The sequence below is a fragment of the Manis javanica genome, chromosome 11 (genome assembly GCF_040802235.1).
Source record: "Manis javanica isolate MJ-LG chromosome 11, MJ_LKY, whole genome shotgun sequence".
Classification (NCBI taxonomy): Eukaryota; Metazoa; Chordata; class Mammalia; order Pholidota; family Manidae; genus Manis; species Manis javanica.
The window spans coordinates 21,901,918-21,923,976 of record NC_133166.1 but is presented as its reverse complement, the minus strand read 5'-3'; the positions used below and the strand labels follow the sequence as shown (position 1 = coordinate 21,923,976).

The 22,059-nt window shown below is 37.4% G+C and overlaps 1 protein-coding gene across 3 annotated transcripts in view; it reads right to left on the bottom strand.

The window, feature by feature from the left end:
• The window catches only part of FCHSD2 (FCH and double SH3 domains 2), a 332,094-nt gene that overhangs the window by 249,937 nt on the left and 60,098 nt on the right, over nt 1-22,059 (bottom strand). For all 3 annotated transcript variants that reach the window (XM_073216029.1, XM_073216028.1, XM_073216030.1), the window contains one exon: nt 17,984-18,029. In XM_073216029.1, the coding sequence (XP_073072130.1) occupies nt 17,984-18,029 (46 nt within the window). The remainder of the gene's footprint in view (nt 1-17,983; nt 18,030-22,059) is intronic.

The window sequence follows — 22,059 nt, the reverse complement described above, 5'->3', positions numbered from 1 at the left end:
GCAAATGATTTTACCAACACCTCAGTGGCTTTTTAACTTCATTCTAAAGCCAGACTTGATTTCACCCTGATACTTAATGTTGTTTAGTAACTCTTACATGGCTTCTGTATTTTCAGATTCATTTGTTCTCTTTGTATAAGCAGATATGCAACATTATTTGTTATTTCTGGAAAATTACCAAGTGAGTCTGAAAAATTGTGCTTAAAAAATACATACTAATAGTCTTGTAGGAAATAAAAGTACCAAGCAACCTGTAAAAGTACAAGGCTCAAAGCCCTTCAAATGTACATAAGGTAATGACATAAAGTTTTCTTTTTCTTCCAACATTCCTCTAAAAATGTATTACAAGTTTACTGCATATGTGGCCTGAGGTACTATTTTCAGAATGCTGCCATATTATCAATGAAACTTGAATTCTCTTCTTTTAATATTTTAGTGTTGGGATGGCTCGCCTACATGCTCTCTAAATCTCACAAATAATATGTAACCCTTCTGGCCAATCAATCCTTTGTAAAGTAGATGACAACATACACTGCTAGTAATAATTACATAAAGGTCATCCTTTTTGTCTTTTTTTTATTGAAGTATGGCTGATTTACAATCTTAGTTTCAACACAGTGGTTCACTGCTTACCGACATTATTAAATTCTCACCCCAACAAGTGCAGTTACTATCAGTCAATACAGAAAGCTGTTACAGAATCCCTGGCTATATTCTCTATGTTGCACTTTCATCCCAGTGACCAACTTATAGTATGATTGAGAATTTTTGTGCCCCTTTAATTCCCCTCACATTCCCACACACCATCCCAAACCCTCCCCCCGACGGTAACCACCAGTCACTTCTTAGTGTCTATGAGTCTACTGCTGTTTTGTTCATTTTGTTTGTTTTTAGACCCCACAAATAAGTAAAATCATATGGTATTTGTCTTTCTCTGCCTAGCTTACTTAGCAGAATACCCTCTAGGTCCACCCATTTTGCAAATAACAGGACTTTTTTTATGGCGGAATAATATTCCACTGTGTATATATGTACCACCTCTTCTTTATCCATTCAGCTGTTGGTAGACACTTTGGTTGCGTCCATATCTTGGCTATTATAAATAATGAGGCAATAAACATAGGGGTATGTATACCTTTTCAAATCAAGAGATTTTGCTTTCTTCAGGTAAATTCCTAGAAGTGGCATTACTTGGTCATATGGTATGTCTATTTCAGTTTTTTTTTTTATTAAGGTATTATTGAGATACACTCTTACGAAGGTTTCAGATGAAAAACAATGTGGTTAGATTGGATTAAAGATGGCAGTGTGAGAGGTGAGACAAGATGCCTCCTCCTAAAACCACATATAATATGAAAATGCAATTAATACAACTAATCCTGACAGACCAACAGGGAAGAAGGCTGCGCCAGACTGCAGATACCTGGAAGAAAGAACACACCTCACAGAACAGGGTAACGTACCAAAGCCGTGATCTGGCGGGACCCAATTCCTTCCCCAACCCCAACTCACTAGTGGGAGGAAGAGAAATGGAGCAGGGAGGGAGTGCAGGCTTGGGACTGCTAAACACCAAACCCTGGAGATGTGCTATGGGAGCACAAACCTACATTGCATCGTGCGCTGGTGATAAATGGCGTTGGAAAGCTAAGACAGGTGGAATACCTGGAGAGACTGAGATTCTAGCCACTTGCGCAAAACGGATCCACGTCTGGCTACTCTGGGACAAAAGAAAGGTGGGCAGTCTGAGAGACTTCCTAATAGAGAGAGGGTTGCTAAAGGGGCAAGAATTACACAGAGCATGCTGCTCAGGAGAAAGGACAGGTAGACAAATTGTCCAGGCTCATTCTGCCTAGTAGGTTGGGAACTTTCAGGAGGTACAGGCACTCCATCTCCCTGGGTGGATACACAGACTGCTGTGCCTTCCTCCCAGCCAGCCCGCACCTGGCTCACAAACCAGCAGCCCCTGCCCTGGCATCAGGCCACCCAGAGGGAAGCCCCGCCTACAGCAACTACAAACACAAAGCATAGAGGCTATGTGTTCGTTTGGCTCACTGGTTCTGGCAGTGGAGACAGGCATAACAGCTGGGAAGCAGGAAACAGCTTTTTCCCTACCCCAGGCACCAGCACCACTCCCCTGCAAAACCCGACATCACTCTAGGGGCTGAGCAGCTCAAGAGGGTAGAGCTTCTGGGCATTACAGGGTGCCACCTACAATATGAAACATCAAAGGAACCTGGTTCAAACAAAAATCCCTTAAACACCTGAAAAAGGATCAAGTGAAACAGACCTTGTCAATCTTCCAGAAAGAGATTTCAAAATAAATCATAAACATGCTCATGGAGGAACAGAAAAATATTCAAGAACTCAGGAATGAATTCCAGTTGGAAATCCAGTCATTACAGAATACAATGGGAGGTTTTAAAACCAGATTAGATATGGTAGAGAAAACAATACATGAAATAGAAATTGGAGAAGAGGAATACAAAGAAGCTGAGGCACAGAGAGAAAAAAGGATCTCTAGGAATGAAAGAATATTGAGAGAACTGTGTGACCAATCCACATGATACAATATTTGTACTATAGGGGTACCAGAAGAAGAGACAGAAAAAAGGATAGAAAGTATCTTTGAGGAGGTTATTGTTGAAAACTTCCCCAATCTGGGGAAAGAGATAGTCTCTCTGGCCATGTAGGTGCACAGATTTCCCAAAACAAAGGACCCAAGGAAGAAAACACCAAGATATATAATAATTAAAATGGCAAAGATCAAGGATAAGGAAAGACTATTAAAAGCAAACAGAAAGAGAAAAAAGATCACATACAAAGTAAAGCCCATCAGGCTATCATCATCAGACTTCTCAGCAGAAACCTTACAGGCCAGAAGGGAGTGGCATGATATATTTAATGCAATGGTACAGAAGGGCCTTCAACCAAGAATACTCTTCTGGCAAGATTATCATTTAAATTTGAAGGAGGGATTAAACAATTTCCAGATAAGCAAAAGCTGAGAGAATTTACCTCCCACAAACTGTATCTACAGTGTATTTTGGAGAGACTGCTATAGATGGAAGTGTTCCTAAGGCTAAATAGTTGTCGCCAGAGGTGATAAATTAAACTAAGCAAAGTAGAAGTTATTTACTAAGCAAATGCAAAATTAAATCAACTACCCCTAAAGTCAGTCAAGGGATAGATAAAGAGTACAGAATATGATACCTAATATATAAAGAACTGGAGGAGGAAGAAAAAGGAGGAGGAAAAAAAAAGAACATTTAGATTGTGTTTGTAATAGCATACTCAGTGAGTGAAGTTACACTCTAAGATGGTAAGGAAGTTACCCTTGAACCTTTGGCAACCACGAATCTAAAGCCTGCAATGGCAATAAGTACATACCTATCGATAATCACCCTAAATGTAAACGGTCTGAATGCACCAATCAAAACACACAGAGTCACTAAATGGATTAAAAAACAAGACCCAACTATACGCTGCCTACAAGACACTCACTTAAAACTCAAAGACATACACAGACTAAAAGTGAAGGGATGGAAAAAGATATTTCATGCAACTAATAGGGAGAAAAAAAGCAGATGTTGCAGTATTAGTATCAGACAAAATAGACTTGAAAACAAAGAAAGTCACAAGAGATAAAGAAGGACATATAATGATAAAGGAGTCAATACAACAAAAGGATATAACCATTATAAATATCTATGCACCTAACACAGGAGGACCCACAGATGTAGAACAAATAATAACAGAATTAAAAGGGGAAATAGAAGGCAATGCATTCATTCTATGAGGAACTCCACTCACTCCAAAGGACAGATCAATCAGACAGAAAAAAGTAAGGAGACAGCGGCATTGAACAACAGATTAGAACAGATAGACCTAACATCTATATAACTCTCCACCTCAAAGCAGCAGGAAACACATTCTTCTCAAGTGCACATGGAACATTTTCAAGAATAGATCATATAACAGGCCACAAAAAGAGCTTCAGTAAATTCAAAAAGATTAAAATTATACCAACCAGCTTCTCAGACAGCAAAGGTTTAAACCTAGAAATAAATTACATAAAGAAAACGAAAAAGCCCACAAACACATGGAGGCTTCACAACATGCTCGTAAATAACCAATGGATCAATGACCAAATAAAAACAGAGATCAAGTAATATATGAAGACAAATGACAACAATAACTCAACACTACAAAAAATCTGTGGGATGGAGCAAAGGCACTGCTAAGAGGGAAGTATATTGCAATACAGGCTTACCTCAGGAAAGAAAAATCCCATACGAGTACTTTAATCTCATGATTAATGAAACTAGAAAAAGAACAAATGAGGCCCAGAAGGAGGAGTCAAGATGGCAGCGTGAGTAGGACAGCGGAAATCTCCTCCCAAAACCATGTATATTTTGTAAAATACAACAAATACAACTATGCCTAACAGAGAGACCAGAAGATACAGTACAACAGCCAGGCTATATCTACATCTGCAAGAACTCAACATCTCATGAAGGGGGTGAGATACAGAGCCATGACCTGCTGGGACCCGAGCACTCTCCCCACCCCAGCTCACCAGCAGGAGGAAAGGAGTCAGAGTGGGGATGGAGTGGAAGCACAGGATTTCTAAATAACCAGCCCTAGTAATCTGCACCAGGAGCAGAGATACACATCGCATGGTGTCCTGGGTATCAGAGAAAGGGAAAAGTAAAATATGCAAGCAGGACCCCACAGCCAGCTCCCCTGGGACAAAAGAAAAGCGAGTACTTTTTGAAAGTCTTAAAGGGACAGGAGCTTAACAGCTAGATAGAATCATCCTAGCACACTCAGCCCAGCATGCTGGGAATCCTGAGGAACTTCAGGCGCCCTAACCCACTGGGTGGTAACGCAGCACTATTTACAATAGACAAGGTATGGAAGCAACCTAAGTGTCCATAAGTAGGTGAATGGATAAAGAAGATGTGGTACATATACACAGTGGAATATTATTCAGCCATAAGAAGAAAACAAATCCTACCATTTGCAATATGGATGGAGCTAAAGGGCATTATGCTCAATGAAATAAGCCAGGCAGAGAAAGACAAGTACCAAACGATTTTACTCATCTGTGGAGTATAATAACAAAGCAAAACTGTAGGAAGGAAACAGCAGCAGACTCACAGACTCCAAGAAAGGACTAGCACTTACCATATGGAAAAGGTTGGGCAGGGCAGGTAGGGAGGGAGGGAGAAAGGGATTACGGGGTATAATGATTAGCACACATAATGTAGGTGGTTCACTGGGAAGGTAGTAGAGCACAGAGAAGACGTGTAGTGACTCTATAGAATCTTAATAAGCTGATGGATAGTGACTGCAATGGGGTGTCGGGGGGACTGGATAATATGGGTGAATATGGTAACCACAACATTGCTCAAGTGAAACCTTCATAAGATTGTGTATCAATGATACCTTCATAAAAATTAAAAACTAAAAAAATAAATAAATAAGCAGCAAGGGATAGGAGGTGGAGAACTATAAATGAAACAAACATTTGGTAATGTATTGGTAATAGTTGATGCTGAGTGATGGTTAAGAAAAATTCATTATTCTAATTCCTTCTATTTTAATATATACTTGAAAAATTTTCATAACAGTAAGTTTTAAAAAATAAGAAAACGGAGGGGTGGAGCCAAGATGGAGGCGTGAGTAGAGCAGTGGAAATCTCCTCCGAAAAACACATAGAGATATGAAAATATAACAAAGAAAAATCTTCCTAAAATAGAGACCACAGGAAACAGGACAACATCTAGACCATATCCACACCTGCAAGAAACCAGCGTCCTGCAAAGGGGGGCTCAGCCATTTTGGAGGAGCAGCCCCAGCCAGGCCACGCCCACAGAAACAGCGGAGATAAACCCCATAGCAACCGGGCAGAAAGCAGAAGCCCTGTCTGCACACAGCTGCCCAGCAGAAGCCACTAGAGGTCGCTATTCTCCCAGGTGAGAAAGGCCACAAACCAACAAGAAGAGAAGCTCTTCCAGCGGTCACTTGTACCAGCTCTGCACACTATCTCTATCACAACGAAAAGATAAAACCACAGGCAGACAAAGATCACAGAGACAACACCTGAGAAGGAGACAGACCTAACCAGTCCTCCTGAAAAAGAATTCAAAATAAAAATCATGAACATGCTGACAGAGATGCAGAGAAAAATGCAAGAGTAATGGGATGAGATGCAGAGAAAAATGCAAGAGCAGTGGGATGAAGTCCGGAGGGAGATCACAGATGTCAGAAAGGAGATCACAGAAGTGAAACAATCCCTGGAAGGATTTATAAGCAGAATGGATAAGATGCAAGAGGCCATTGAAGGAATAGAAGCCAGAGAACAGGAACATATAGAAGCTGACATAGAGAGAGATAAAAGGATCTCCAGGAATGAAACAACACTAAGAGAACTATGTGACCAAGCCAAAAGGAATAATATTCATATTATAGGGATACCAGAAGAAGAAGAAAGAGGAAAAGGGATAGAAAGTCTCTTTGAAGAAATAATTGCTGAAAATGTCCCCAAACTGGGGGAGGAAATAATCGAACAGACCATGGAATTACACAGAACCCCCAACAGAAAGGATCCAAGGAGAACAACACCAAGACACATAGTAATTAAAATGGCAAGGATCAAGGACAAGGAAAGAGTTTTAAAGGCAGCTAGAGAGAAAAAGGTCACCTATAAAGGAAAACCCATCAGGCTAACATCAGACTTCTCGACAGAAACCCTACAGGCCAGAAGAGAATGGCATGATATACTTAATGCAGTGAAACAGAAGGGACTTGAACCAAGGATACTGTATCCAGCATGACTATCATTTAAAAATGATAGCGTGATTAAACAATTCCCAGACAAGCAAAAGCTGAGGGAATTTGCTTCCCACAAACCACCTCTACAGGGCATCCTACAGGGACTGCTCTAAATGGGAGCACTCCTAAAAAGAGCACAGAACAAAACACACAACATATGAAGAATGGAGGAGGAGGAATAAGAAGGGAGAAAAGAAAAGAATCTCCAGACGGTGTATATAACAGCTCAATAAGACATCTATAGAACTGTACATCCAAAAGCAACAGGATATACATTCTTCTCAAGTGCACATGGAACATTCTCCAGAATAGACCACATACTAGCTCACAAAAAGAGCCTCAGTAAACTCCAAAATATTGAAATTCCACCAACCAATTTTTCAGACAACAAAGGTATAAAAGTAGAAATAAATTCTACAAAGAAAACAAAAAGGCTCACAAACACATGGAGGCTTAACAACATGCTACTAAATAATCAATGGATCAATGAACAAATCAAAATAGAGATCAAGGAATATATAGAAACAAATGACAACAACAACACTAAGCCCCAACTTCTGTGGGAGGCAGCGAAAGCAGTCTTAAGAGGAAAGTATACAGCAATCCAGGCACACTTGAAGAAGGAAGAACAATCCCAAATGAATAGTCTAATATCACAATTATCAAAACTGGAAAAAGAAGAACAAATGTGGCCTAAAGTCAGCAGAAGGAGGGACATAATAAAGATCAGAGAAGAAATAAACAAAATTGAGAAGAATAAAACAATACCAAAAATCAAAGAAACCAAGAGCTGGTACTTTGAGAAAATAAACAAAACAGATAAGCCTCTAGCCAAACTTATTAAGAGAAAAAGAGAATCAACACAAATCAACATAATCAGAAATGAGAATGGAAAAATCACGACAGACTCCACAGAAATACAAAGAATTATTAAAGACTACTATGAAAACCTATATGCCAACAAGCTGGAAAACCTAGAAGAAATGGACAACTTCCTAGAAAAATACAACCTCCCAAGACTGACCAAGGAAGAAACACAAAAGTTAAACAAACCAATTACGAGCAAAGAAATTGAAACAGTAATCAAAAAACTACCCAAGAACAAAAACCCGGGGCCAGACGGATTTACCTCGGAATTTTATCAGACACACAGAAAAGACATAATACCCATTCTCCTTAAAGTGTTCCAAAAAACAGAAGAAGAGGGAATACTCCCAAACTCATTCTATGAAGCCAACATCACCCGAATACCAAAACCAGGCAAAGACCCCACCAAAAAAGAAAATTACAGACCAATATCCCTGATGAATGTAGATGCAAAAATACTTAATAAAATATTAGCAAACAGAATTCAACAGTATATCAAAAGGATCATACACCATGACCAAGTGGGATTCATCCCAGGGATGCAAGGATGGTACAACATTCGAAAATCCATCAACATCATCCACCACATCAACAAAAAGAAAGACAAAAACCACATGATCATCTCCATAGATGCTGAAAAAGCATTTGACAAAATTCAACATCCATTCATGATAAAAACTCTCAGAAAAATGGGAATACAGGGCAAGTACCTCAACATAATAAAGGCCATATATGATAAACCCACAGCCAGCATTATACTGAACAGCAAGAAGCTGAAAGCATTTCCTCTGAGATCGGGAACCAGACAGGGGTGCCCACTCTCCCCACTGTTATTTAACATAGTACTGGAGGTCCTAGCCATGGCAATGAGACAAAACCAAGAAATACAAGGAATCCAGATTGGTAAAGAAGAAGTTAAACTGTCACTATTTGCAGATGATATGATACTGTACATAAAAAACCCTAAAGACTCCACTCCAAAACTACTAGAACTGATACCGGAATACAGCAAAGTTGCAGGATACAAAATTAACACACAGATATCTGTAGCTTTCCTATACACTAACAATGAACCAATAGAAAGAGAAATCAGGAAAACAATTCCATTCACCATTGCATCAAAAAGAATAAAATACCTAGGAATAAACCTAACCAAAGAAGTGAAAGACTTATACTCTGAAAACTACAAGTCACTCTTAAGAGAAATTAAAGGGGACACTAATAAATGGAAACTCATCCCCTGCTCATGGCTAGGAAGAATTAATATCGTCAAAATGGCCATCCTGCCCAAAGCAATATACAGATTTGATAGAATCCCTCTCAAATTACCAGCAACATTCTTCAATGAATTGGAACAAATAATTCAAAAATTCATATGGAAACACCAAAGACCCCGAATAGCCAAAGCAATCCTGAAAAAGAAGAATAAAGTAGGGGGGATCTCACTCCCCAACTTCAAGCTCTACTACAAAGCCATAGTAATCAAGACAATTTGGTACTGGCACAAGAACAGAGCCACAGACCAGTGGAACAGATTAGAGACCACAGACATTAACCCTAACATATATGGTCAATTAATATTTGATAAAGGAGCCATGGACATACAATGGCAAAATGACAGTCTCTTCAACAGATGGTGCTGGCAAAACTGGACAGCTACATGGAGGAGAATGAAACTCGACCATTGTCTAACCCCATATACAAAGGTAAACTCAAAATGGATCAAAGACCTGAATGTAAGTCATGAAACCATTAAACTCTTGGAAAAACATAGGCAAAAACCTCTTACACATAAACATGAGTGACCTCTTCTTAAACTTATCTCCCCGGGCAAGGAAAACAACAGCAAAAATGAGCAAGTGGGACTACATTAAGCTGAAAAGCTTCTGTACAGCGAAAGACACCATCAATAGAACAACAAGGACCCCTACAGTATGGGAGAATATATTTGAAAATGACAGATCTGATAAAGGCCTGACATCCAGAATATATAAAGAGGTCACACGCCTCAACAAACAAAAAACAAATAACCCAATTAAAAAATGGGCAGAGGAACTGAACAGACAGTTCTCCAAAAAAGAAATACAGATGGCCAAGAGACACATGAAAAGATGCTCCACATCGCTAATTATCAGAGAAATGCAAATTAAAACTACAATGAGGTATCACCTCACACCAGTAAGGATAGCTGCCATCCAAAAGACAAACAACAACAAATGTTGGCGAGGCTGTGGAGAAAGGGGAACCCTCCTACACTGCTGGTGGGAATGTAAATTAGTTCAACCATTGTGGAAAGCAGTATGGAGGTGCATCAAAATGCTCAAAACAGACCTACCATTTGACCCAGGAATTCCACTCCTAGGAATTTACCCTAAGAACGCAGCAATCAAGTTTGAGAAAGACAGATGCACTCCTATGTTTATCGCAGCACTATTTACAATAGCCAAGAATTGGAAGCAACCTAAATGTCCATCTGTAGATGAATGGATAAAGAAGATGTGGTACATATACACAATGGAATACTACTCAGCCATAAGAAGTGGAAAAATCCAACCATTTGCAGCAACATGGATGGAGCTGGAGAGTATTATGCTCAGTGAAATAAGCCAAGCGGAGAAAGAGAAATACCAAATGATTTCACTCATCTGAGGAGTATAGGAACAAAGGAAAAACTGAAGGAACAAAACAGCAGCAGAATTACAGAACCCAAAAATGGACTAACAGGTACCAAAGGGAAAGGAACTGGGGAGGATGGGTGGGCAGGGAGGGATAAGGGGGGGGAAGAAGAAGGGGGGTATTAAGATTAGCATGCATGGGGGGGAGGGAGAAAGGGGAGGGGGGGCTGCACAACACAGAGAGGACAAGTAGTGACTCTACAACATTTTGCTAAGCTGATGGACAGTAACCGTAATGTGGTTGTTAGGGGGGATCTGATATAGGGGAGAGCATAGTAAACATAGTATTCTTCAGGTAAGTGTAGATTAAAAATTTAAAAAAAAAAAAAAAAAAGAAAGAAAGAAAGAAAAGGGGGATTACTCCTTAACAGGATAAAACTATTGGTAAATCAAAGATCAACGCATGCTTTAAATATCCTTAATGTTGATCACTTAAAGGGTGTCAGATGATCAGCTATGGAGGTACTCTTTTCTGATAATATTCCTTTCTCTTAATTAAAAAAAAAAAAAAAAAGCAGTTACTGTGTGCTGACCTCCAATGAGTTCTGCACAGTGGTATAGAGGGCATGTCAAAGTGTGGGCAAAGGGTCTGTTTGTTTCTACGCAGAAGATCAAGGCCTAGCTTGGATACCCAGAAAATGAACTAAGATACGATATGAGGAGGAGCTTCTGGCATCAGCACTCTCTGGAGGACTCGTGCCGGGGGATGATCATCAAAAAGCCTCCACAGGGATCCAGACGATGCTGCGGTTGTGGCTGCATCCAGCCCACCATCTCCTGGACTTGCCATGAGAAGGAGGAGGGAGATGTCTAGGCTGGCATGTGCATACAGTGAGACAACGAATTTGACCGGATCTGTCTGTTGGAACTCAACCAGGAGTTGGGAGGGGTGCAAGTTGTAGCACCCCAAAATCTCATGACTATAGACTATCTATGGTTAAAAGAACATATGGGATGTGAACAGATCCCAGAAATGGGCTGCTTTAATTTGTCTGATGGTTCAAGTACAGTTGGAAAATATCCATCATATCATAGATAAATTTTCACAAATGCCTAGGGTGCCTAAATGGTTTTCTTGGCTTCACTGGAGATGGCTGGTAATTATAGATTTGCTTTGTTTATGTCACCGTATTCCTATTATGTCAATATGTGTGTGCAAATTAGTTAGTAGTTTAAAACCTATACATACTTAAGGTACTATACAAGAAGATATGTCAAAGAAATAATCAATCCTCCCAAGTTTCCTTCATATGCTACATCTATAGCTTTTCTTCTTCCTTCCTAATTACAAACTTTAAATAGAATTCGTGCCTCATATCGAATTTACCGAGTATCATAATTCCTCCAGGTGGTAAAGATACCTCGAGACAAGTGCTGGGCATAGAAGCCACAGGGCATAAATCTGCAAAGAAGTAAAAAGCTAACCTTTGCAAACAATATGGCTTCTCTCTCACTTACCAACTTTACATTTCCCTGTATGGCCCCGGAAGATGACTGGTTAGCCAGAGACGGGTAAGATTCCTCAAGGGAGGAACAACCTAAGACAGGCACAGTCGCAGGGGGGCCATCAGGTGAGAATTTGGGGATCAACAGAGGTGAGGCTCAGAACCTCACCCCCCCTGTTTTGAGAGAAATCTTCTGCATCCGTGGATGTTTTGCTGCCCTTGTCTAGCCTGGATTAATACTTAGTCCATAGGCACACACCTGATCATCTGATCATCTACATTTGCCTTCTTACAGCACTAAACTATGTTTTCTACCTTTATCTTGCATCTACCTACCACTTCAGCATTTTATTAAAAATAAAAATAATAATAATAGGAGAAATGTGGAATCAACATATAAATCAAGTACAAAAATCAAATGAATATTCATATTTGACCTGATGGTTTATAGTTCATATTGCATGATCAAAACCGAAAGTTTCTGTGATGACTGCCCTTGTACTGTTCACCATGTAAGAATTTATTCACTCTGTAAGAATTCGTTCACCATGTAAGAACTTGTTCGTTATGCTTCAGAAGATTGGAGACTGACGAGAATTAGGCTTGAGATGGATTAATGATTCTACATTGAGCATTGACCCCCCTATACTGAATTTTATTGTTGTTAACAACCATTTGATCAATAAATATGAGAGATGCCCTCTCAAAAAAAAAAAAAAAAAAAAAAAAAAAAAATGGGCAGAGGAACTGAACAGACAGTTCTCTAAAAAAGAAATACAGATGGCCAAGAGACACATGAAAAGATGCTCCACATCGCTAATTAGCAGAGAAATGCAAATTAAAACTACAATGAGGTATCACCTCACACCAGTAAGGATGGCTGCCATCCAAAAGACAAACAACAACAAATGTTGGCGAGGCTGTGGAGAAAGGGGAACCCTCCTACACTGCTGGTGGGAATGTAAATTAGTTCAACCATTGTGGAAAGCAGTATGGAGGTTCATCAAAATGCTCAAAACAGACCTACTATTTGACCCAGGAATTCCACTCCTAGGATTTTACCCCAAGAACGCAGCAATCAAGTTTGAGAAAGACAGATGCACCCCTATGTTTATCGCAGCACTATTTACAATAGCCAAGAATTGGAAGCAACCTAAATGTCCATCGGTAGATGAATGGATAAAGAAGATGTGGTACATATACACAATGGAATACTACTCAGCCATAAGAAGTGGAAAAATCCAACCATTTGCAGCAACATGGATGGAGCTGGAGAGAATTATGCTCAGTGAAATAAGCCAAGCGGAGAAAGAGGAATACCAAATGATTTCACTCATCTGAGGAGTATAGGAACAAAGGAAAAACTGAAGGAACAAAACAGCAGCGGAATTACAGAACCCAAAAATGGACTAACAGGTACCAAAGGGAAAGGAACTGGGGAGGATGGGTGGGCAGGGAGGGATAAAGGGGGGGGGGAGGAGAAGGGGGGTATTAAGATTAGCATGCATCAGGGGGAGGTAGAAAGGGGAGGGTGGGCTGCACAACACAGAGAGGACAAGTAGTGACTCTACAACATTTTGCTAAGCTGATGGACAGTAACCGTAATGTGGTTGTTAGGGGGGACCTCATATAGGGGAGAGCATAGTAAATTATAGTATTCTTCATGTAAGTGTAGATTAAAAATTAAAAAAAAAAAAAAGAAAGAAAGAAAGAAAAGGGGGATTACTCCTTGATAAGATAAAACTATTGGTAAATCAAAGATCAACACATGCTTTAAATATCCTTACTGTTGATCACTTAAAGGGTGTCAGATGATCAGCTATGGAGGTACTCTTTTCTGATAATATTCCTTTCTCTTAATTAAAAAAAAAAAAAAAAAAGCAGTTACTGTGTGCTGACCTCCAATGAGTTCTGCACAGTGGTATAGAGGGCATGTCAAAGTGTGGGCAAAGGGTCTCTTTGTTTCTATGCAGAAGATCAAGGCCTAGCTTGGATACCCAGAAAATGAACTAAGATACGATATAAGGAGGAGCTTCCGGCATCAGCACTCTCTGGAGGACTTATGCTGGGGGATGATCATCAAAAAGCCTCCACAGGGATCCAGACGATGCTGCGGTTGTGGCTGCATCCAGCCCACCGTCTCCTGGACTTGCCATTGGAATGAGGAGGGAGATGTCTAGGCTGGCATGTGCATACAGTGAGACAACGAATTTGACCAGATCTGTACTGTTGGACCTCAACCAGGAGTTGGGAGGGGTGCAAGTTGTAGCACTCCAAAATCTCATGACTATAGACTATCTATGGTTAAAAGAACATATGGGATGTAAACAGATCCCAGAAATGGGCTGCTTTAATTTGTCTGATTTTTCTCAGACTGTTCAAGTACAGTTGGAAAATATCCATTATATCATAGATAAATTTTCACAAATGCCTAGGGTGCCTAAATGGTTTTCTTGGCTTCACTGGAGATGGATGGTAATTATAGACTTGCTTTGTTTATGTCACCGTATTCCTATTATGTTAATATGTGTGTGCAAATTAGTTAGTAGTTTAAAACCTATACATACTTAAGGTACTCTACAAGAAGACATGTCAAAGAAATAATCAATCCTCCCATGTTTCCTTCCATATGCTACATCTATAGCTTTTCTTCTTCCTTCCTAATTACAACCCTTAAATAGAATTCGTGTCTCATATCGAATTTACCGAGTATCATAATTCCTCCAGGTGGTAAAGATACCTCGAGACAAATTCTGGGCATAGAAGCCACAGGGCATAAATCTGCAAAGAAGTAAAAAGCTAACCTTTTCAAACAATATGGCTTCTCTCTCACTTACCAACTTTACATTTCCCTGTATGGCCCCGGAAGATGACTGGTTAGCCAGAGATGGGTAAGATTCCTCAAGGGAGGAACAACCTAAGACAGGCACCATCGCAGGGGTGCCATCAGGTGAGAATTTGGGGATCAACAGAGGTGAGTTTCAGAACCTCACCCACCCTACTTTGAGAGAAATCTTCTGCATCCTTGGATGTTTTGCTGCCCTTGTCTAGCCTGGATTAATACTTAGTCCATAGGCCCACACCTGATCATCTGATCATCTACATTTGCCCTCTTACAGCACTAAACTATGTTTTCTAGCTTTATCTTGCATCTACCTACCACTTCAGCATTTTATTAAAAATAAAAATAATAATAATAATAGGAGAAATGTGGGATCAACATATAAATCAAGTACAAAAATCAAACGAATATTCATATTTGACCTGATTGTTTATAGGTCATAATGCGTGATCAAAACCGAAAGTTTCTGTGATGAATGGCCTTGTACTGTTCACCATGTAAGAATTTATTCACTATGTAAGAATTCGTTCACCATGTAAGAACTTGTTCGTTATGCTTCAGAAGATTGGAGACTGACGAGAATTAGACTTGAGATGGATTAATGATTGTACATTGAGCATTGACCCCCCTATACTGAATTTTATTGTTGTTAACAACCATTTGATCAATAAATATGAGAGATGCCCTCTCAAAAAAAAAACTATATATATATATATATATACAAATAAATGTATTTGTAATAAAGTACAATAAAATGCAATAAAAATAAAAATAAAAATAAATAAGAAAACAATCCACCCAATTTTTTTCATTAAGGAAATAACTGTGATATATTCAGTGGATATTATATAGTAATTAAAAAAAGAATGAACTACTCCTACATGCAACAAGATGTATGAATCTCAAAAACTTAACACTGAATGAAAGAAATCAGATGCAATAGAGTGCCAACTACATAATACATTTAAGTTCAAAAAGTCAGAAATCCAAAGGCAACTTTTGTGTCAAAAGTCAGTGTGCTAGTTAACACTGGAAGGTATAAGGAATGGCTACTTCTGGGGCACTAGTAATATTCTATATCTTAATCTGGGTAGTAGTTACATGACTGTATTTACTTCATAAAGTTATTGAACAATATACCCTAAGATTTGTCCATCTTACTGTATATATATTTCAATTTTTAAAATTTATTCCCCAAAATTTCAACTCTTACTGCGCCAAGAGAATGAAAGAAAAATAAATAAATAGTACAGCTCTCCTCTCCACACCATATCACCAATGAGGTTATGTCTTCAGACAGAAGCCTGATACAATCAGTGAAATACATAGAAAGAACATGTCAATTATTTTAGGTGTTTCTCTATTACTGATAAGAAGTAAAAACACTTTAGACAATCAACGAAGAATACAAAGATAGCTTCGTCTATATCAACAAATAAATTGAAAAAGAAAATGTGAGAGCATTGAAGAGTAAGAACTGAGAAAAATCATCCAAAAGGCAAATATGACAATAACAAAAAGGATCAGCAATCTGGTTCTCCATAAATGTGCTCAACTGTTCCAGGCAGGGAGACACAGGAATACTTTAATTTCTGAGTATGATTAGTCTACAGAATTTAAAACATATATTATTATATACCTTATATAGTTTACATACCTTATTACATAGAATTATGTAAACAAAACAATATATTATCTACTTGATAGGCATTTAAAGAAATTTTTCAAAAGTAAACTTGGCTACACTGTAAAATGTAATCCACTATACTGTGTATTTCATATATACACAAAAATAGATTTATCTCTACATATGTAATAAAACATATATATATATATATGTATTCAACAGAACAAGAGATAGAACACTATGTATATTGTTCAGAATTAGATAAACAACAAAGGCACTAAAATAGTGCCAAATTATATTGAGAAGAGCAGCAGGGAAAGGAATGACTTATGAAGCTAATTTCTCATTTACTGTAAGAAGTAATCAAGCAATGTCTAGATTTGAAAAATCAAGAATCAGTTAAAGATATGGTAATGATCACCAGGAGAATCAAAACAGGCATCTGCATTTCATCTTTTCTCTGAGGATTAGGACAGAAGACTGCTACTTTTCATACAATTTAATATACTATTTTAAATTTTAATTATGAGTCAACCCTATGTATTTGATTATTAAAACTTTCAATCATGTTGCAGAAGAAGGTATCATACAAGAGTTTTCACTCTGAATTAAATTTTAAAAGTAGATGATACATTTTGAGCTCAATGAAAACATATCTGTAAAAGGACTGTATGAAAACATTTCTGTAAGGGGCATAATAACTATCCCAATTTCACATATACACTCAATAACTAAAGGCTGAATGAATAAGTCTATCCAGCTTTCAAGGAATAGGTAATTCTAAGACTATCGAATAAAATAAAGACAGATGGCTGCCTGGTTAACTACAATGAAGTTTGAATAAAACTAAAATCAAAACCTAACAAAATACAAAAAAATCATGCCCCAATTTCATTATGTATAAGAATAACAAGAGTAGCAGCAACAATAGTGGTGACCATGTACAGCACTCCTGGTTGTTAATTTCTCCTTCTAATGCTCTCCTGTACTTTTTAATTGTTACAAATAGCACTTGTATAATTTTTTGGTGGGAGGATCAAATTTCAGAATTCTGCTCACAAGAAAGTATTGCTTACAAGTGCCAAGATCTCCAAATTATGCTGAACTAGTTTTGTACAAGGAAGTGTAGTTCTTAACGCATCCACAAGATGATATATCAACTAATTTTTTCATGGCACATTTAGCTATCTGGGAACAAATAAGATTCTAATTCAAACAAAAGAAAGAAGTGCTTAGATTTCCCTAGAAATAATGCCATACCATCTACTGAAAGCATACCATTCTCTATCAAGAGACTTAATGAGAAATAAACACCTAATTGAATAAAAATAACAATTAACCTTTCATAAGACTGCAGAGTATGAGATATATAAGGGAGAATGAATACATATACTCATAAAATGTATTCATTGTTATTTATATTTGTAAATACTTTATAAACATTATAAATACTTTACAAATATTGTAGATATTATATTCTCCCAGAAGGCTCACAACTTTCTTTGTACTAAGGAGCAACTTAGCTCCTCATCTTTAGATTTGAATGGAGTAAAAGAGGGATCAAAGTAAGACAGCAGTAATAAGACAAGGAGGATGCAGGGATACCAAAGCTTTTTTCCAACAACCACATCTATGCTTACACCAAAGGAGAGGAATGCCTAGGATTGGGGCTCTCCATTTCCAAGCTTACCTGTGCATACTCTCTTTCAATAGCAGCCTTCTTCTGACTGAATGTCCTAAAAACATAAATAAAAATTTATTACCAAAACTGTATGAATAATTTCATGTAAGTTTATCAGCACATACTCAAATACTGCCTGGTAAGCTGTGTTGAGGGAAGGACAATATTTCATTCATCTTATGTGCCTAGGAATACTGCTGACATCACAGACTGTAAGTCAGGCAATCTACATTCATATCCTGACTCCACCACTTCCTAGCTGCATGACCTTGGTCAAATCACTTCAGTTCTCTGTGCTCAGTTTCCTCCATGGTACTCAAAATAGTGTCTAGCACACCGTAAATTTATACAATGTTAACTATTGTTATTAGAATGGCTACTACTTAGTAGGCACTAAAAATGTTACTGAGCTTAACAATCAATGCAGAGGGAACTACAGAAAACAAAGTGAAAATCAAATTTTGATCTGCTTCTCAATATGAAAAATAGATCATTTCCTTTATTCCTTCTTTTTTACAAGATTAACAAAGTATGAGGCTACTACATGTTATGCTATGATGGACAAACCCTTTCCATAAATCTATTGTATTTCATAGACCCCATAGTAAACACTTCCCACATTTTAATAGTTATAACATTGGGATTCATCTTTTAATAATGATTGGAAGTATTTTCTTCTACCTTAACAGTATATGTAATAACACTGTATCTTACAAACCACAGACATGGTAGTCAATGAAATATGGTGGTACTGACAATTTACAATGAATAGTCTGAATTTAAAGGCTTTTCTGTTAGGTACCAGGTATGTGTGCTCTTAAAAGCACTTAAAGCAGAGATATCACAGTAAAATGTGAAAAATATAAAGAAAAGAGCTGGAATAGAAAAAAGGCAATAAGCAAAAATTTTCACTTTAATGATTATTTATATTTACCAACATGACTATTCATTTCTTATATAAGAAATACAGCTAAGATCCTGAATATAAGCATGAGCAACTTCTTCCTGAATGCATCTCCTCGAGCAAGGGAAACAAAAGCAAAAATGAACTCATGGGACTACATCAAACTAAAAAGTTTTTGTACGGCCAAGACACCATCAACAGAACAAAAAGGCATCCTAAAGTATGGGAGAATGTATTTGTAAATGATGTATCTGACAAGGGGTTAACACCCAAAATATATAAAGAACTTACAAGCCTCAACATCCAAAAAGCAAATAATCCTATTAACAAATGGGCAGAGGATATGAACAGACGGTTCTCCAAAGAAGAAATTCAGATGGCCAACAGACACATGAAAAGGTGCTCCACATCACTAATCATCAGGAAAATGCAAATTAAAACCACAATGAGATATCACCTCACACCATTAAGGATGGCCAGCATTGAAAAGACTAAGAACAACAAATGCTGGAGAGGATGAGAAGAAAGGGGAACCCTCCTACACTGCTGGTGGGAATGTAAGCTAGTTCAACCATTGTGGAAAGCAGTATGGAGGTTCCTCAAAATCTAAAATTAGAAATACCATTTGACCTGGGAATCCCACTCCTTGGAATTTACCCAAAGAATACAACTTCTCAGATTCAAAAAGACATATGAACCCCTATGTTTACTGCAGCACTTTTTACAATAGCCAAGATATGGAAGCAATCTAAGTGTCCATCAGTAGATGAATGGACAAAGATGTGGTACATATACACAATGGAATACTATTCAGTCATAAGAAAGAAACAAATCCTACCATTTGCAACAACATGGATGGAGCTGGAGGACATTATGCTCAGTGAAATAAGCCAGGCAGAGAAAGACAAGTGGCAAATGATTTCCCTCATTTGTGGAGTATAACAATGAAGCAAAACTGAAGGAACCAAATAGCAGCAGACTCAGAGACTCCAAAAAGGAACTAGTAGTTACCAAAGGGGAGGGGTGTGGGAGAGCAGATGGGGAGGGAGGGAGAAGGGGATTGAGGGGTATTATGTTTAGTACACATGGTGTGGGGGATCACGGGGAAAACAGTGTAGTACAGAGAAGGCAAATAGTCAATCTGTGGCATCTTACTACACTGATGGATAGTGACTGCATTGGGGTATGGGTGGGGACTAGATAATATGGGTAAATGTAGTAACCACATTGTTTTTTCATGTGAAACCTTCATAAGAGTATACATAAATAATACCTTAATAAAAAATTTTTTAAAAAAGAAATACAACTAAGAAATAAAACAATTTGTTTTGAGTGCATAATTATTATTTAGCCTTAAAAAGAAAGGAAATTGTGCATAATATGGATGAACTTTCAAGACATTATGTTGAACGAAATTAAGTCTGCCACAAAAAGACAAATACTGTATGTTTACATTCATATGAGGTACATAAAGTAATCAAAATCATACAGACCGAAAGCAGAATGACAGTTGCCAGGGGCTTGGAGGAGGGGACCAGGGGAATTATTATTTAAAGGTATACAGTTTGAGTGTTGCAAAATGAAGTGCTCAGGAGATGGACAGCGGTGATGGTTGTAGAACAATATGAATGTACTTAATACCACTAAACTGAACTTAAAAATGGTTAAGACAGTAAATTTCATGGTATGTATACTTTACCCCAATAAAAAAATGGGGGAAAAAAGGTTGAGCAAGACCCTTTTCCTTATGGGATGCTGTGCATTATAAAACATTTAAACAGTTCTTTAAAATGTAATTAGTCTACTCTCCTTAAGAGAAAACATAAAATATGTACTGTGTATGCATTTATGTATTGTATCATATATATATATATATATATATATATATATATATGTTTGGTATATATGGGTCTGTGGGTGTAGACACATATCCACTAAATAGTAATGTAAGTTTTCTTTGTGCAGTGGGATTACAGGCTTTCACTGTCTTCTTCTACTTTTACTTTCTGTATTTTGATATTTTAGTAAGAATATGTATTATTTAAAAAAAATAAAGTCCTTATTTTTAAATAAATGCACACTCATAAACATAAACACATGCCTTACCCATAATGTTGTACTAAAATTGGACTTAGAAATTATTATGACTAGTGCTACCAAATATGTTTTCTCCCTACCCACAATAAATACCCAGGCAAAGGAGACTAATTAAAATGAACTAGCTTATACTTTAACTTATAAAAATCTTGAAATTTTACCTATATTTTGAAGGAGATAGTATTCTTAGTATTTTATAAAAGATAAAAGTAAATATTTAAGCTATTTATTTAGTACCCTTTTAAGCATAGATGTAACTCATCTTGCAATAAGGATGTTCAAGTTAAGTCTGCAAGAAAACAGAACTCTTTTACTCTGAACACGCATATCAATTAATTTTAAAATTCTCAGTAGAATTTTTAGTTGTTATTAAACAATTACATGTCTACTAAGTAATTTCCTGTTCTCAAGAAAGAAAGCAAATCCAAGGAGACAACTACACAAAATCAACATCATGAGTATGAAGAAATCTATTTATTATAATTCACCATATCAAGAGAAGAGCAAAAAGAATCTTCTGATAATTTCCATGTAAGATGAAAAATCATTTGTTAAAATTCAACACTAGTATCTCACAAAACCTCCTTAAAAATATTAATGGGTGCTATATAATTGGACAGACAAGAGCAAGTGTTAGCAAGGATATGGAGAAAATAGAACTGTCATATGGTGCTGGTGAAAATATAAAATGATGTAGGTACTTTGGAAAATGGTATGGCAGTTCCTCAAAAGGTTAAGCATAGACTTAACATTTAACCCACTGGTTCTACTCCTTGGTATAAAGAAAACTGAAAACATATCTACACAAAAACCTGTAAATGAATGTTCATAGCAGCATTATTCATAACAGCCAAAAAGTAGAAACAACCCAAATGTCCATCAACTGATGAACAGATAAAATGTTGTATACTCATATGATGGAATAGTATTCAACCATAAATAAGAGCAAGGTACTGATACACAATACGATATGGATGAATGTGCTAAGAGACATGGTGTCTACACAAAAAACTCTAAATGAATGATTTGTAAATTAATTTTAGCTCAATATTATGCTAAGTGAAAGAAGCCAGACATAACACTA